General features: G+C 40.1%; 1 protein-coding gene across 2 annotated transcripts in view; it reads left to right on the top strand.

Moving 5' to 3' along the window:
- LOC129418809 (F-BAR and double SH3 domains protein 2) overlaps nucleotides 1-17,289 on the top strand; it is a 91,722-nt gene extending 74,433 nt beyond the window's left edge. For both annotated transcript variants that reach the window (XM_073853850.1, XM_073853851.1), the window contains 7 exons: nucleotides 405-539; nucleotides 8,361-8,444; nucleotides 8,702-8,884; nucleotides 9,437-9,654; nucleotides 11,156-11,325; nucleotides 13,182-13,273; nucleotides 15,156-17,289. In XM_073853850.1, the coding sequence (XP_073709951.1) occupies nucleotides 405-539; nucleotides 8,361-8,444; nucleotides 8,702-8,884; nucleotides 9,437-9,654; nucleotides 11,156-11,325; nucleotides 13,182-13,273; nucleotides 15,156-15,239 (966 nt within the window). In that variant the 3' untranslated portion in view covers nucleotides 15,240-17,289. The remainder of the gene's footprint in view (nucleotides 1-404; nucleotides 540-8,360; nucleotides 8,445-8,701; nucleotides 8,885-9,436; nucleotides 9,655-11,155; nucleotides 11,326-13,181; nucleotides 13,274-15,155) is intronic.
- Nucleotides 17,290-17,357: the final 68 nt, after the last annotated feature.

Raw genomic sequence — 17,357 nt, 5'->3', positions numbered from 1 at the left:
GTGTTATTAAACAGGCGTGTGCTTTGCTCTGATATCTATTATGTTAGCAGTGGGGAGCGGCTTATATCAGCTGATCTACACTGATTTGAGATCAGTTTTCAAGCTCTTAAACCAATCCCTAAACACCTGTAGGTATCAGTTTCCAATGCACGTGACCTTTATTCAACTGTGTTGCTCTGTTGCCACGTTTCTGTGGTCACGTGATCACCTGCTGATGAGATTACCTGGTTTTCATACACCTGCCAGCTTGGACAGAATCAAAACCTGTGGTGTTTATAGTCGTTTCTGACATGATCTTACATTTGCCTGCTTATTATTAAAAAACACGAGACATTTCAGTGTTGTCGTGCCATTTTGAAGAAGTGCAGAAGTGTTTTACCATATATTTGTTTCCATTTTTGTAGACCACTGTGGATTTGGAGCGAGAGGAGGGCGAAGAATCAGAGGAGAACATGGAAACGCACGACGACAGCAGTTCAAGTCCTTCAGGGACTTTAAGAAACTATCCGCTTACCTGCAAAGTGCTTTACTCATACAAGGTAGGAGAAGATAACAATCCATATTTGTGTAGCAGGGATATTTGAATAGCTGCATGATAGATATACTCTGTAAATTATGAGCATCAATTTGACAAAACTTCCTGAGATGTCAGTCACTGTAAGATTTCAAAAGATGAAGAGCATTTATATGTCATTCATGGCATCGATTCTTGCCGTAACATGAACTGAATGACCCTTCTGATTAAACAGACAGACATGTGGCATTGTGGGTTTTTTTCAATGGTACTTGAAGCGTCTTATTGGGCGATCAGTGCAAAAAATGAATTTTGTACTCAGTATTTTTGTCTTGGTTTTAGTACAAATATCTGAAAACTTTAACTTAAGATGCATTTTCTTAATGAGTAATATAATAATCAAATTTAAGAGATTTTGTACATAAAACAAGCAAAAAATCTACCAATGGGGTAAGCAAATTTTTCTTGAAATTTTCTTGAATTTAGTGTTTGAGAAAAAATGTTCGAGATTTTTTGCTTGACCCATTGGCGGATTTTTTTTGCTTGTTTTATGCACAAAATCACTTAAATTTAATATTTTTGGTCTAAAACTAGACTTATTTTCTTGGGTTGTTTTGTTCATCAAGAAAAAGCATCTTAATTTAAGAATTTTTAGATATTTTTACTGAAAACAAGACAAAAATACTAAGAAAATGTTTTCTTGAAAAACATTTTTTGCAGTGTAGTCGATGGTACTTGAAGCGTCGTCTTGGGCAATCAGTGCAAAAAATGAATTTTGTACTTAGTACTTTTGTCTTGGTTTTAGTACAAATATATGTGAAGACTTTAACTCGGGATGCATTTTCTTAGTGAGTAGAATGGCATAAGAAAATAATAATAAAATGTAGGTGAATTTGTGCTTAAAACAAGCAAAAAAATCTGCCAATGGGGTAAGCAAAAAATCGCTTAGGTTACTCACGTAACCCCGGTTCCCTGAAATAACGGGAACGAAGCATTGCGTCAGTTAGCTGACGCTATGGGGGAAACTCCTGTTTACTCCGTGACTGAAGCCTATTGGTTAACGTCTGTACAAAGTACAGACCAATGACGTTTGAACCCGCGCGCGGGAAGTACACGTCCTTATATAAGCGCGGTTTAAGCGTCAGGAGCTCATTATTATTCGACTGAAGCGCGCAGCCGAATACACTCGCTGCGTAGACGTTTGTAGCACGGCAAGTGACGCAATGCTTCGTTCCCGTTATTTCAGGGAACCGGGGTTACGTGAGTAACCTAAGCGTTCCCTTTCAATACGGTTCACTTCGCATTGCGTCAGTTAGCTGACGCTATGGGGGAACGTAATCCCATCACGCCGTGCATACACAACGTACAGAAGTGCCTTACCGGAGAGACACTGCGTGTGGCCCTATACCCGGCATCTTCACAGCTTTAAGCAATGTGTAAGCACCATATAAAATGTTGACGCGCACACGGTGGGGTTTTAAACGCACCGGGGGCACATAACATAGCACAAGACGCCGAGATACCGAGCGCGCCGCGGGTGTGCGAGATAAGTAAATTCAGAGTCACGTTTGTGAGCTCGCTGAGCGCACCGTGGTGTACACATAAAACGCATGAGCGTGCATGATTGAGCCGAGAGAACCTGCGCTCGTAGGGCAGGGACGTCTAAGCTGTACAATCTGACAACGTAGACGGCGAAGACCAGCCGGCCGTGTAGCAGATATCAAATAGATACCCCTGTAGACCAAGTCCATGAAAAAGCCAAACTCTCACAGAGTGGGCTCTATATAGGACATAGCTCATAGAGGGGCGTGAGCCAGTGTGATGGTTTCAACGATCCATCTAAATAACCACTGTAAGCAACAGACATACATAGTGAGTGATCTGCGAAGCTCACGAACGGCCGATCTGACTATAATATGCGGCAGAACGGTTCGTAGCGTGGGATTATACAGATACCACAATAGTGTGAACCCAGGTGCGCCCTCGAGCGCATCGGGATGCATATAGGTAGTATTATAGTGCACAGATCGGTGAGCTGTCCAAGCGCGCCGTAAATGTGTATTGACTATAAATTGCACGGGCACAGGTGAACACTTGAATACATCGTGAATGCATATAGATGAATCAGAGTGTTATAATGCACAGGCCGGCAAGATTCTCAAGCGCGCCGTCATGTGTTCTGATAATAAGTTGTGCGCACACGGGTGAACCCTTCAGTGCACCGTGAATGCGTATAGATAAATCAATGCACAGAACGCGCCGTGAATGTGTACAGATATGATTGATGAACGTACGGTGGGCACTCAACGCACCGTGAACGTACACAGATGAACAACAATGTATGTATGTGTCACAGCCGTGTATACAGATGAGCTTTTCCGAGCGCATCTTTAGTGTATACCGAAATGTTGTAGCGTGCATATGTGAGCTTCTCTAAGCGCACGGTGGACGCATATAATCAAAACCCATATCGTGCATACGTGAGCTTACGCGGCGCACCTTTAATGCAACAAACCTCACTAGTGCGCGAAGCAGGGATGTCGAAGCTGTAAACTGACAACGTGGACGGCGGGGACCAGCCGGCCGTGTCACAAATGTCAAATGAGAAACTTCTAAGACCATGCCCGAGGATCTAATCCATACATGGAGTAGACTTCATTGTCACGGGAGGTGATAACGTCAACGATCCATAAATAACCTGTATTGACAGGTGCGCTAGTGAGTGATCTGTGACGCCGATGAACAGCTGATCGTCTGATGTACGTCAGACGTATCTGTCATACAGGACCTTGGACAGTTCCAGAGCGCTGCGCCTCGGGCACCGTCCGCATCTGAGAAATGACAGACTTATGAATAAAGTGGATGGTCGGTCATAAAAGCGTGGTTCGCTGTTATCACCGCCACATATATATATATACGCAGGGGGAGAAAGCCGCCGTGGACGAGCCTCTGTAGTGAGGAGAAAGCTGTTCCACCTACAATTCGCGGGGGGAAGACTCTCGCTGTCACTAGACAGAATAGATCAGACTTTGCATAAGGACGCCTCGCGAAAGGGGTCCTAGCAGCTCGTGTCAACGTGTTATAAGGCACGTAATGTAGGTCGTGTCCCACGGATGCAATCTCTAACCGTAACGGGTTAATATGTCTGCATCTTGGTAGTTAAGCACGAGATGCGTATCACTCTGATTGAACATAGCTTATAAAGCGATGCAATGAGTTTATAAAGGAGATGACTCGCCAGCGTGTACAGGGGGCGAGATCTCAGTCTGGTTCGGTAAATAATGACACCACCGTCGTTTGCCCGACCGCATTATCACACTAACATGGTCGAGAGTGCTGCAGTGCTAAAATCATCCCCTTAATGGACCGTATGTACAGTACAAGGTGATTGATATGAGACAAACGGGCGTTCCACGCGCCGAAGGCTGATTGCCGTCGTAAAGCGTGTTCAACCCACAGCAGATGCTGGCGATCTCGTAATGGTAGCACTTCATGCAGCTGTGTGTAACTTAAGCATGAGCTTCCCGGCCGTCAGCTCGGGGCGGGACCTTTGCTTAGTCAAACTGAAGTGGACTTATTAACAGAATGCCACGATATTCAGTTTTCTGAGGCTCGTTAGAGGGGTACGTGAGCCCGTCTTAAACGAGATGCCGCGCGTCTGTCTGTGCGCGCGCTTTGAGTTTTGAAACTTATTGTGGCGGGTAGCAAGCTCACTTCAGGTTGATATTACCCTTAATATCTCCGAGTATTGGAGCAGAGCGGAGGTGTGAGCGTCTTCGGATCCGCTGATATAAATCAGCTGTATGGCCGAAAAACGTCATAAACCGCTTGGCTGTAAGCCTTTGAGTAGCCGTCCGGAGAGGGCGCGATTCAAATGCTTGGAGCCATGGAGAGGTCTGAGGCTGCGTCTCTCTAGGAAGAGAGAATGACAGCCGTAAGACCGTGCTCGTTTGCGCCGTCAGCATCGTAGCGGAGAAACTGAGGTGGGCTCCGAGCGACTTTGGCAGAAAAGTGTTAGAGACACCGTACAGCCGTGGGGTGTCAATACACAGTATATGGCCAAACCGGGGTTTTTTCGGCAAGCGTCGATAGAATTATGGACAGCGGGCCGTGTGTGCGTATTACTGATTGCTTGTCAGTAAGGCGAGAAAGTGTTTAGAGACACCGTACAACCGTGGGGTGTCAATACACAGTATAGTAAGCACGGAAATTACTCTTTTTAGAGGAATTCAATACCGTTCGCCACTATAGTGAGGTCGCATAACCAACAGTATTACTCAGTATGTTTTGGATAAACAGCACACAGAAAACATTTCAGGGCAGTCCAGCCGAGGCGCGACTTAACCCCTCTTCAGACAGTTCTATGTCGACGCAGCTGTGCTGCGAAGACCAGAGCTCGGCCGTTCAGCTGCACGAGCCTCAGTAGTGACGGTGACCCGAACGGCTCACGGAGCAGAGCAGTATGTCTAGGTGGTTTAATGTCAGACTGAACCCATCGCAGAGAGGAAGTCTGCCGTGAGGCCCGCGGTTTTGCCGTTTATTAAAAAGGGCAGAAAAACCGGGTATATAAGAATGTACCAATATTCAGCGCACTGATATAGGACGGGACTGAATAAAGGGAGGTATTCGGGCCTCAGTATGTTAAACAAATTCGTTCTGCCTCTAATTCCGTCTAAACCAGAGAGAAATTACCGGGCAGACTAGTAGTGAGCTTTCCGAAGTGAGATAGACTCAGGCCGGTTAAGCTCTATAATAAGTGTTTTAGCGCTCAGATAGAGGCGTGTCCGCCTTATCGAGCAGACGAATGAGATCGCGCCGCTCCAGGGGGGAGGGGCATGAAGCTCTGTATCGACGAATAGTGAGCCGGTTAGCTCTTATTATGAGTGTTCTTGATGCTCCAATAGCGGCGAATCCGCCCTATCGAGCAGACGAATGAGATCGCGCCGCTCCAGGAGGGGAGGGGCATGAAGCTCTGTAATCGTTGAACACTAGACAGCTGCATTTAGAGGCAGCGAGCCGTAAGACTGCGTGCTAACTACGCCGTTAAGAGATCTCACCACTGCGGGGAAAGGAGCGAGGGACTCCGGGAGCGTGGAGCACGAGTGGCTGTGCTATGACAGGAAACAGGGGCAGATCCGCCCGTGTTTGCTTGTCGTATGCATCTTTCTAGTTTTACGGTTCCCCCGCTTGTTCATCTCAACAAGAGAGGAACGGCAGAGGGGAGCAGCAACACAGACAGAACAGCCATGCGTCATATAAACGGTATCACCCGATGCACTCGGGGGATTCATATGTGTCAGAGATCTCGCCACTGAATGTGAGAGGAGCGAAGGGACTCTGTAAGCATGAACGGTTGCGATGTGACAGAACACAGGGGGGGTTAGTCCGTGTGTGCAGGTCTATGCATCCATCTAGTCTCATGGCTCGCCGTGTGTTCATCCCGGGGAGAGAGGAACAGCAGGGGGAGCACGAAACATGGATAAGGCAACCGAAGCATATAAGCGCGGTCCCGGCGTGGGAGGTGCCAGACCGGTGACGCGCTCGGGGAAATTCATAGCAGGGAGGCTCACTCAAGCCGCTGTGCTGGACGCTATTACAACAGCGCCTGCTCTTTTAGCTTACAGCTTTATATTAAAAATATTGATCTTACCGGGCGGCCGCAGGGGAGACCTCGTCAGGCATGTGTCCGCTGCACAGGGCTCGTACCACGGCAAGCGAAGGCTATCTTCGGTTCTCGGCCGGAAAGCGGCAGGGGAAGACGCTAGACCTGGATTCTGCTGTCTTCGGTTCTCAGCCGGAAAGGGCAGGGAAGACGCTAGGCCGGGACTCCGCTGCAGGGCTTTTGTCGACGGCGAGGTAAGGCTTCTTCTTCTTCGGAGCAGCGAGAGGTTCGCGCTGAAGGAGATATTAATGAGCTCCTGACGCTTAAACCGCGCTTATATAAGGACGTGTACTTCCCGCGCGCGGGTTCAAACGTCATTGGTCTGTACTTTGTACAGACGTTAACCAATAGGCTTCAGTCACGGAGTAAACAGGAGTTTCCCCCATAGCGTCAGCTAACTGACGCAATGCGAAGTGAACCGTATTGAAAGGGAACTTTAACTTTTTTTCTTAAATACTAACTACAAGAAAAATTCCCATAGGCAGATTTTTTGGCGTGTTTTTCAAATTCACTTAAATTGTATTTATTTGTTTAAAAAGTAGATAAAAGAAAAAAATTCATAGTAGTCTTGTTTTCAGTAAAAATATAAAAAAATTCTTTAATTAAGACGCTTTTTCTTGATGAGCAAAATGACCCAAGAAAATAAGTTTAGTTTGTAGACCAAAAATATCAAACTCAAGTGATTTTGTGCATAAAAAAGCAAAAAAAAATCTGCCAATGGGGTAAGCAAAAAAATCTTGAACATTTTTCTTAAACACTAAATTCAAGAAAAAAATATTTTTACTGAAAACAAGACAAAAATACTAAGAACTTTTTCCTTGAAAATCATTTAAATTATTTTCAAGAAAAAATGTCTTAGTATTTTTGTCTTGGTTTCAGTAAAAATATCTAAATATTCTTAAATTAAAGCAACACTATGTAGTTTCCATGTAAAAATTACTTACAGCTCCCCCATGTGGTTGAAAAGCGCAACAGTACCTGGTATTAGATACTCTTCTGCAGGCAGGGGGAGGGGCGGGGCTTTGTGCTCTACCCTCCACCGCCACTTTCAGAGTGTGCTTGTAGCAGCTAGGAGGCTGCTCAGGTTACAGCAACAGTACAATTTGTCCAGTTAAAAGTTGTTCTATCACTGAAATAATTTTAGAGACATTATTTAAAGGTAAAAAAACTACATAGTGTTGCTTTAAGATGCTTTTTCTTGATGAGCAAAATGACCCAAGAAAATAATTCTAGTTTTTAGACCAAAAATATTTTTTGATTTTAAATTGAAGTGATTTTGTGCATAAAACAAGCAAAAAAATCTGCCAATGGGGTAAGCAAATTTTTCTTGAATTTTTCTTAAATTTAGTGTTTAAGAAAAAAGTTCAAGATTTTTTGCCTACCCCATTGGCAGAGTTTTTTGCTTGTCTAAAAACTAGACTTATTTTCTTGGGTCGTTTTGCTCATCAAGAAAAAGCGTCTTAATTTAAGAATGTTTAGATATTTTTTCTGAAAACAAGACAAAAATACCAAGAATATTTTTTCTTGAAAATCATTTTTTTTTGCACTGTAGGTAATTGTGCTTATCAAGAAAATGCATGTTGATTTAAAAAATTTATACCACGGGTCTGTTGAATGCTGCATTCTGATTGGCTGAGAAATGTTCTATGGGTGTTGATTATTTTTCTGTAAACTGCAAACCTAATTTTTCAAATGTCTTAAAAATAGGCACCAGAGCAATGTTTGTGGTAACCGTGGTATAAGAGGAATAATTGATTGTGTGCAACTTGGTGTGCATTATTTTCTTATAATTCAATGGCCCGTCGTCAATTATTCCTTACATATATTTTTACTTAAAACAAGACAAAAATACTATTAAGTAAGAAAGTAATTTTTAACAAAGTAATTCAAATTGTTCCTCTGTAATAGCTACAAAAATGTAATACTTAGTTTCTTAGTAATAATAATAATGTTTTTGACGTTTGTCTAGTAAGCTTCACTGATTAGTTGAAAGTTGATAGGTAAGTGTTAGTAACAGCTGGCTTCAGTTTACTGTTTAGTGCTTATGTGTTCAATGTACCAAAGCAACCGGTTGTCAAAGTCTCTCTCTCTCTCTCTCTCTCTCTCTCTCTCTCTCTCTCTCTCTCTCTCTCTCTCTCTATATCTCTCTCTCTCTCTATCTCTCTCTCTCTCTCTCTCTCTCAGGCCTCTCAGCCAGATGAGCTTACGATCGATGAGCAGGAGATGTTGGAGGTCATTGAAGATGGAGACATGGAGGACTGGGTGAAGGTAAAGCGCACAATTATTTCAGCTCTTCTGTACTTCCTGTCTCCGATCAATCGCATAGTGCAGCTCTTTCCACAGTGGGTCAATAAACAGACACACTCGAAATCTGCACCACAAAATACAAACACCAGTCGCTTACAAAGATCTCCACAGTCATTGCTTCTTGTGTTATCATTTATTACGTATTTTGACAAATTTTGATTGAAATACTTTGTCTAATCTGCAATGAAAAGACTTTTATCTTATTGTTGCGGTTGAAGGCACGCAATAAGACCGGTCTGGTGGGCTACGTCCCGGAGAAATACCTGCAGTTTCCCACGTCTAACAGTGTTTTGAGCATGCTGCAGTCTCTCGCCGCTATGGATGCACGATCACATTCATCCAGTAACTCCACAGAACCTGAACTAACCTCCGGGAGCTTCAACGGAGACACCAGCGTGAGTCTTACTGATGTGTTTATCTTAAAGTCCCCCTGTTGTGAAAAGTTTTTATGTCTATGTGGTATTTTTATATGAATTAAGACGAGCCATGTGCAAATTAATTATTTAACACCATTGCTGAGTATTTTAAACTGACACATGTAGTGTATATCTATGGTCTTAAGTGGTGCAAAAGAGTGGAGGCGGGGACTAATTTGCATATTCATATATATATTTAGTCAGAGCTGTGCGATTTAGTAGAGATGGGGACTAATTTGCATATTCATAGACCTGCATATACTAAATGAGTGAGTTGCATTCAAGCGATTTTAAAGCATAAAAGAAATTACTGTCACAGGAACATTTGTTATAAAAAAATGCTATTATGATGCTCAAAAGTGAGTTTTAAGTGATGAAAATAATCGACTTCTTGGGGACTTTAAAAGCAAAGCTAAGAAGACGCTTGTGAATGTTTCAAAGCTATTTGGAGAAACTCCGTAAAGCTCTTTCAACACTTAAATAAATCCTTTCTTTCTCCCCTCTTTTTGTTTTGTCTTCGTCTCTTTCTCAGTGAGTTTTGTTAAGGCCATGTATGACTATGAGGGTCAAACAGACGATGAGCTGTCCTTCCCCGAGGGCGCTATCATCCGCATCCTCAACAAAGACAACCAGGAGGACGATGGGTTTTGGGAGGGCGAGTTTAACGGACGGGTGGGCGTCTTTCCGTCTGTGCTGGTTGAGGATCTGATGGCCTCAGAGAACGGAGACTCTCATTGGCTGACGGATGCACAAGTAAGAAAACTTAACCGTTTACTCTGTAAATGTTTCGACTCAGTGTTATTTTTGAGTCTGATGTCTGGTATGCGTGGTTGGTACAGGCGTGGTTTCTTCCTTCCTGTAATTAGCCAGCGAGCCAAATCTGTACCCATATCAAACTCTGCCCACCTTGGGCTCAAAGAGGAAGCTTTCAGAAGTGCCTGATCAAAAAGCCTTTTGAAGCATAATTGCAGATCATGATATAGTGTGCCATCTTTTAATAAACAGACTGGATGGGTGCACTGCAAAAAACGACTTTCTTACTTAGTGTTTTTGTCTTGTTTTCAGTAGAAATGTCTAAAAATTCTTGAATTAAGCTGTTTTTCTTGATGAGCAAAATTACCTAAGAAAATAAGTCTAGTTTTTAGACAAAAAATATAAAATTTAAGTGAATTTACTTAAAACAAGCAAAAAAATCTGCCAATGGGATACACTGCAAAAATGATTTTCAAGAAAAAAAATCTTAGTATTTTTGTCTTTTTTTCAGTAAAAATATCTAAAAATTCTTAAATTAAGATGCTTTTTCTTGATGAGCAAAACGACCCAAGAAAATAAATCTAGTTTTTAAGTTCAAAAGTTTTTATCAAATTTAAGTGATTTTGTGCATAAAAACAAGCAAAAAAAAATCTGCCAATGGGTTAAGCAAAAAAATCTTGAACATTTTTCTTAAACACTAAATTCAAGAAAAATTTGCTTACCCCATTGGCAGATTTTTTTATTTTTCCATGTTTTATGCACAAAATCACTTAAATTTGATATTTTTGGTCTAAAAACTAGACTTATTTTCTTGGTTCGTTTTGCTAATCAAGAAAAAGCATCTTAATTTAAGAATTTTTAGATATTTTACTGAAAACAAGACAAAAATACTAAGAATGTTTTTTCTTAAATCATTTTTTGCAGTGTATGGTTGAAATAGATGACTTTTGAACAAAGTAAGAGTCCATAATAGATGTGAAGTCATCTCAGGGTGAAACATGATACCAGTACGGTTTTGCAAATTCTAGACAAAGGTTGACTACACCGAATATGATAAAAATAACAGTTTTAGTTTATTTTGGGTGCTTTTAGTCGAAACATAATTCCCATACAGTACTTACATGGGTGTTATTTCATAGTATTGATGAGTTTACTATTGCTAAAGTGTCTTTAGGTAAGTCACGCCACTAGGTGGCCATGCAATCAGTCATGCAATACTCAAGTCCTATCTACTTAAATGGGAAATAACAGATATCACTAAAATTGCTTGCTAAAATCACAATTAAACAACATATTTCTGACAAACAATTAAACCTGACATATACTGTACCATAACTTTTATTTTTTAAGCTTAAAAAAACACTTTTTAAGGTCCAATCTTATTATATCTGTGTGAAATGTGCAGTAAATAAAGAGTGAGTGTTTGTAAACTTTTAATGTACGGGGAATGTACATGATTTGTAATCATTACATATAATCACACACTTTCTGTTCCTCACAAGTGTCACCTTGTCAAAGGCTTCATTCATCTCTTCCTCCTTTGCCGCTGTACGATCAGCCTCCCTGCAGTCCATACACGAGTCCAGAGACGAGCTCCGCCCCGGCCCTGCCCCGCTCACCGTCTGTTAATGGAGAACACAAACCACCCTCGCTGCAGAAAGCACCTGTTCACGGTAAAACACCAGTCACTAAAAATCTGTTTTTCTATTGCAGGGTAATACATAAGCTTATACGCCTTATTCAGTCCACCGCCATGTTGATTTCAAAACAAAGCTGTGAGGGATGGACCTATTGTTTTGTACTGGGATGCTGGTCATTAAATGGTAAATGGACTGCATTTATATAGCGCTTTAAAAGCGCTTTACAGTTGCCTCACATTCACACATTCATTCATACACTGATGGCGGTGTCAGCCATGCAAAGCGCCATCCAGCTCGTCGGAAGCAGCTGGGGTTAGGTGTCTTGCTCAAGGACACCTCGACACTTGGTCAGGGATTGAACCACCAACCTTCTGGTTTGTAGACAACCAGCACTGAGCCACTGCCGCCCCAAAACACAGAAAAATCATTTTACAAATTTCCACAGGACAAAAAAACTCAGAAATCATGTATTGTTAAAATGCGAAGGGATATATGATCTAAATTGGAGATATGCAGCGCATTGTGTACATCTGTTTTGTTATTAAGGGCGATTTATAGTCGTGCGTAGGTCCTACGGCGTAGCTACGGCGTAGGCTATCCGTAGCCTGTGCGTAGCTCTGCGTAGCCTGACGCGCACCTCACAAATTTTCTAACAGCGCGTCGGCTCTACGCGGACCGTAAGCGCTGTGATTGGTCCACCAGAACCCCTCCCGTCAGGTAAAAAAACTGCGTCATAGGTATTTCCGTTTGAGACGGTGAAAACAAAGACGAGCCAAGTTGAGGAGTGATTTAACTCAAACTGAAACATAAGTCGCTGTTTATTTACTTCCATCATTGCTGGTCTTCTCAAATTATACACAACAAGTTGCTATTTCTTCTTCGTTTGTGGGTTTACTTGCTTAGCTTCTTCTTCTGTGACGACTTCTGCTGCTACTGTGGTTACACGCGTGATTACTGCCAACCAGCGGTTTCGCGTGTGTTTGCACGTCGACGCGGACGGCGACGCACAAGTATAAATGAAAACCGACGCGGAACCTACGCCGTCGCTGCTACGCCGTAGGACCTACGCACGACTATAAATCGCCCTTTAGCCTGTTGGCTAATCATTAATTTCTAATGTTGTGCGCATGTTTACTTTTCTTTAAAACACTAATATAGTCCTTTAACCAAGTGCATATCTACAATTCGTACAAATTACAAAAAATGCAAGGCATGAATACGTTAAAACTTTTCTCCGGTGAGTTTTTTAAGCACATTGACCAGCAGAAGCAGGATTCATTTCTAACTAAAAACCATTTGTACACAACTTTGGGGGTTTATATGGGGTTTTACCTCTAACAATACTTGAACAACCAACTATCATAAATAAGATAGTAAATCGTTTGTTAACAAGTCAGTCACACGTTATTAAGTCAATGTTCATGTCTTGGAAAAAAAAATAACGGAGAAAATACATGAGACAAACTATATGTTTAATACAAACTGGAGATGTATAATTAGTTGTTATCATAAAATATTGTATTTTTGGACTATATTGGTGATTTAAAGAAAAGTAAACATGCTTAAAACTTGAGAAATTAGCCAACATGCTAATATCCAGGGCAGATTTTATGTACACAATGCGCTATTCTCATCTGAAATTGGGTCATATGTGCCTGCTAATTTTCACAATCCATGATTTCTTTGGAAATTTGTAAAATGTATTTTCTGTGTTTTGATGGCTGAATGACCAACATCCTGATACAAAACAATAGGTTTAAAGCATTAATCCCTCACAGCCTTGGATTGAAATCAACATGGGGGCAGACTGAATAAAGCGTATATGGATTCGTGTTCATTATTACTCTGAATATTATTGTTTAAATTAAATGCTTTTATATTTGTTTTAGATCACAGTTCCAGTTTAAGTCCAGAGAGTCCAGGTTTCCCTCAACCGTTGAGACTTACTCCAGATGGACTGGGCCCTGGAAAACTCAGACCTGTATGTAGATTACTGCAGATTTTATTATTTATGTTTTTGGTTTTATACATCTGTTTTACAAACATCCTACTGTAGTGTCTCACAGACGGTGGGGTTAGTATAGAGACCATTTAAAGATCTCTAATGTGTGGGGGAAAGTGTTTTCCTACATAAATTCATCCTATGTAATGTAAAGAAAACATTCTTTAATATTGACTGAGTAAGGTCATGTCAAAGATTGAAATCAATGAGTGAAATCAAATTTGATGCTCCTAATCTCATTATTAGATTATAAATCTTTAGCCTGGATTTTACAGATGGTTTAAAAATCATTGTATTGTGTAAGGGATCATGTATCAGCAGGTTGTTATTGCAGAAATTACGCTTTGCGTCGGGTCCTGATCACACTGTCGGAGGTTATTTCGCGATAACAACCTGCTGCCTGTACATTATCCCACTTATTACACAGCTATTTACTTCATAAGCAAGGTAAGCATTAAATACATTTTAATGAATGCAGACCTTCCTTGAGGAAAACATCGGTTTAGATAAGACAAGACGTTCAAATGTCACAGAAACGGTTTAATCATTTGTAAATATAATGCAATATATGTTATTAAAAGACATATTTATATTACATTTTTTGTAATATTAAACTGTACCTGGGTTAGTGACAAAAACGGTTTGAATTGAAAAATTGAAAAATCTTATTTAAAATCTTGTTTTAAAAGCACGCATCAGGTTTTTTTTATGCACATAGTGTATTTATGTTAATTTTATGCAATAACATTTTTATTTGCACCATTTTTATGAAAGTTAATACTGAATGGACCTGAAAATGTCAAATGGTATAACCGCCAATTGCGCCAAAAAATTAGAAATAATTAATATTTTATCCACCCTGATGCAAGCATAATAAAAATATAATTGTATTAGTTATTTCTAAATGTAAATGTTAATCCGTTTTTGTAATATTTGTCCGGACATATGCTGAAAACAGCTCTGTTTTCTAAATAATCTTTGACAAATTATGTAAAAATGTATGTAAAAAAATCATATTACACTAAACTAGATGATTATATTTTATTCCACATTTTTTATGAATATTTTTATATTTTCATTTTAAAAAAACTAGTTACACCAATTGACAAAGACCTGTTACACTACATTGACATTTTTTTTGCAATTATACATCAAATATTCTTTCAAAATGAAATAAAATAAAAAATTTTGACTTCAAAAAAGAGAATGTATGCGAGTAATTTGCAAATTTATTTTGAAATTTTAAAGGTGCAGTGTGTAAATTTTAGCTGCATCTAGTGGCAAGGTTGCGAATTGCAACCAACAGCTTAGTCCACTGCTCACCTCTTGCTTTTGAAAAGCATAGAGAAGCTACGGTAGCCGCCACCAGAAAAGCATGTCATTGTCGGAGACAACTTAGTAAAAAAATTTTTTTTAAGGGCTTCTGTAGAAACATCGTGGCACAAAATGGCGACTTCCACGTAAGGGGACCCTCGGTATATGTAGATAAAAACGTCTCATCACGGTTTATTGAAAAAAGGCTTTTTACTCCCCTGAACATATAGTTTTGTATATTATTTTGCATTTCTGTCAAGAGATCCTTCTAAATATTACACACTGCGCCTTTAACCCTTTTACATTTAATTGAACCATACGGACACAAAATAATTTACGTCATGTCATTGACCCATCTGTCAAAATGATTTGTGTGTTATTAGTTTTTAGCGATAGTTATCTAAAAAGTAAGAATTTTGTAATGTAACAACCAGCCAATCAGAATCAAGCATTTTTGAGAGCCGTGTAATAAATTGTAATAAGAATCTAATAAGAATCACCAAATAACGGATAATTATCTTTTGTCTACCCAACCCTGTGTCTGTAGGTTCGAGCAGCTCCTCCCCCTCCAAAACAACACCCCCGCAGGCAAGTGGAGAAAACCGAGGAAGTGGAGATCACGCTGGTGTAGAGCTCCGCCCTGATGGACGCAGAACACACCCCACCTGACCTCTAACTCCTCCCACTCCACTCAGGAGGGGGCATGGTGTACTTCAACCCACCCTATGAGCATCCTTCTTTCCCTGAAATCCGGAGAACATCATCTCGACGGCATCGACAAACGTTTCTTTAAAAAACAAACACAGACTGTTTGGTGCCTTAATGCGCTTTCATGCCAAACTTCAATCCTTGTATTCGTAATTACTTTTATTGTAAAAAGGGAACGGAAGAGTAAATCCGCTCAATGATCATTTAGAAACGGACTGATGTGTAAGTGTAAAACATCTCTAAAACAGTTTATTGGTTTGACGGAGGATACGCTTGCACATTTTAGAGGCAATATTGTGGGAGAAAACAGGAGGCCTGCGGTGAGGAAAGGGTCGGACATGAATATTTACCATTTACGTATTTTATGTGTAACAGCACAGTACATTACTGTCGTCGTAGGAATGTTGTGAGATCAAAGAGACATCTTAAGAAGAAAGGGAATTGTATATAAAACAAAAAGAGAAGAGAAAACGGAAAGAGGAGACGGTGAAGGTAAAATGGACAGATGAGAAGAAAGGCGGGTTCCTTTTTTCTTTATTCTGTCTTTTGTCTCCTTCACCTCCTCCATTCAGAAAGTTTCTCTTCTGTCGTGTTGATCTAAATAAACCTACTAACCTACATAACTATATCCTTTCCTCAGCTTTTCATTATGAAGACCTGTGTTTGTACGTATTACTAATATTTAGTCCTCAAAAGAACTGGCGGAGACAGATTTAAGGATGTTTCTGAGCGTCTGCTAGAGAATATGTGATGATGTTTGCCTTTGTATTATTTGTGTGTGTGTGTGTGTGTGCGTGTCTGGGCAGAATATAATCATACAGATCAATATACATTATCATTTAAAACGCATTTCTCATTGTATCAGCACTATCGATGACTACGTGGGACATTTTTTAGCGATGACAGTATTTTAAAATGGGATGAATCTTGTTGATATGAATGTTGATTCTCTCCAACAAGCACAGAAAAGCCGCACATGTGGACGGATGGACTGATATGGAGATGTTTGGTTTGCAGATTTGTTATTGTGTTATCCTAAGTGCATTTCCTCCGTATGAGGGGCAGCTATGTTTCTTTTTTGTTTTTTTGAGATATTTCATGCATAGAAAGGATTTAAAATACCTTTAATTTACATAATCATCACTGATTTATCATCTGTATTGTTCTTCGTGTGCATATCTTGATGCATCCCAGCACTCTTGACTGTCCTTTGTTTTATAAGATTTTATTTGTTTCCCAGTTTTCAGCAATGAAGCTGCCCAGTGTTGTGTTATTAATTTTGTAAGTGTGATTGATTATAGTTTTCCCATACAGTTTGAAAGAAAGCATTTATGTTTATTCCATAATGTTGACAGTGGATAGACAAAAACCATCCATTTTGTGAAATGGTACCATAGTTCTGTTAAACACGAACAGGGTCATTACGAGAAGAAGTTGAGCGTGCGAGAGCGAGACGTTGTAGGAAATAAACATTTGATCGGTAGATTTTTTATCAAAGCGGAAGATGTTGGAATATCTTCCCTTCGTTTCTATTTTCCTTTGTCACGACCTGTTTTCTTGTTGATCTCGTTGAGATCTTTTGAATGTTATCAAACTTGTTTTGAAGTTTATGGTTAGAGGTTAAAGCCCATTGTGTCAAAAAACTGTTCTCACCTACAAAACAAAAAAAAGTAAATAGGCTTTTTTTACGCTCCCAGATATTTTTGGCCAGTTTCAACTATTTGGAGCCTCTTCTGTAGCGTTAGCTGCATTATTTAGTTGTTTTATTTCCAAGTGTTTTTATTTGCATTTCTAAAAATTTGAAGGTGATTCAGAGCTGCTAGAAAACAGATTAAAAAATACAACAAATTGACTGTTGCCTGCAGTGACAATATCAGAGAACAGGTGAAAAATATTCTTTCTGCATATTATTAGCTGTAAAATTATTTGTATTTATTGTGTACAAATGTTAAATAAAAAATTGGGGAAATTTGGCACTGTCTCTTCATCGTTTTTTTTTTTTTTTATTGATGTTGTGCATAAACTGAGCAAGAGTAAGAAT

Source organism: Misgurnus anguillicaudatus, chromosome 15 (genome assembly GCF_027580225.2).
Source record: "Misgurnus anguillicaudatus chromosome 15, ASM2758022v2, whole genome shotgun sequence".
Classification (NCBI taxonomy): domain Eukaryota; kingdom Metazoa; phylum Chordata; class Actinopteri; order Cypriniformes; family Cobitidae; genus Misgurnus; species Misgurnus anguillicaudatus.
This window is presented reverse-complemented; position numbering and strand designations above follow the sequence as displayed.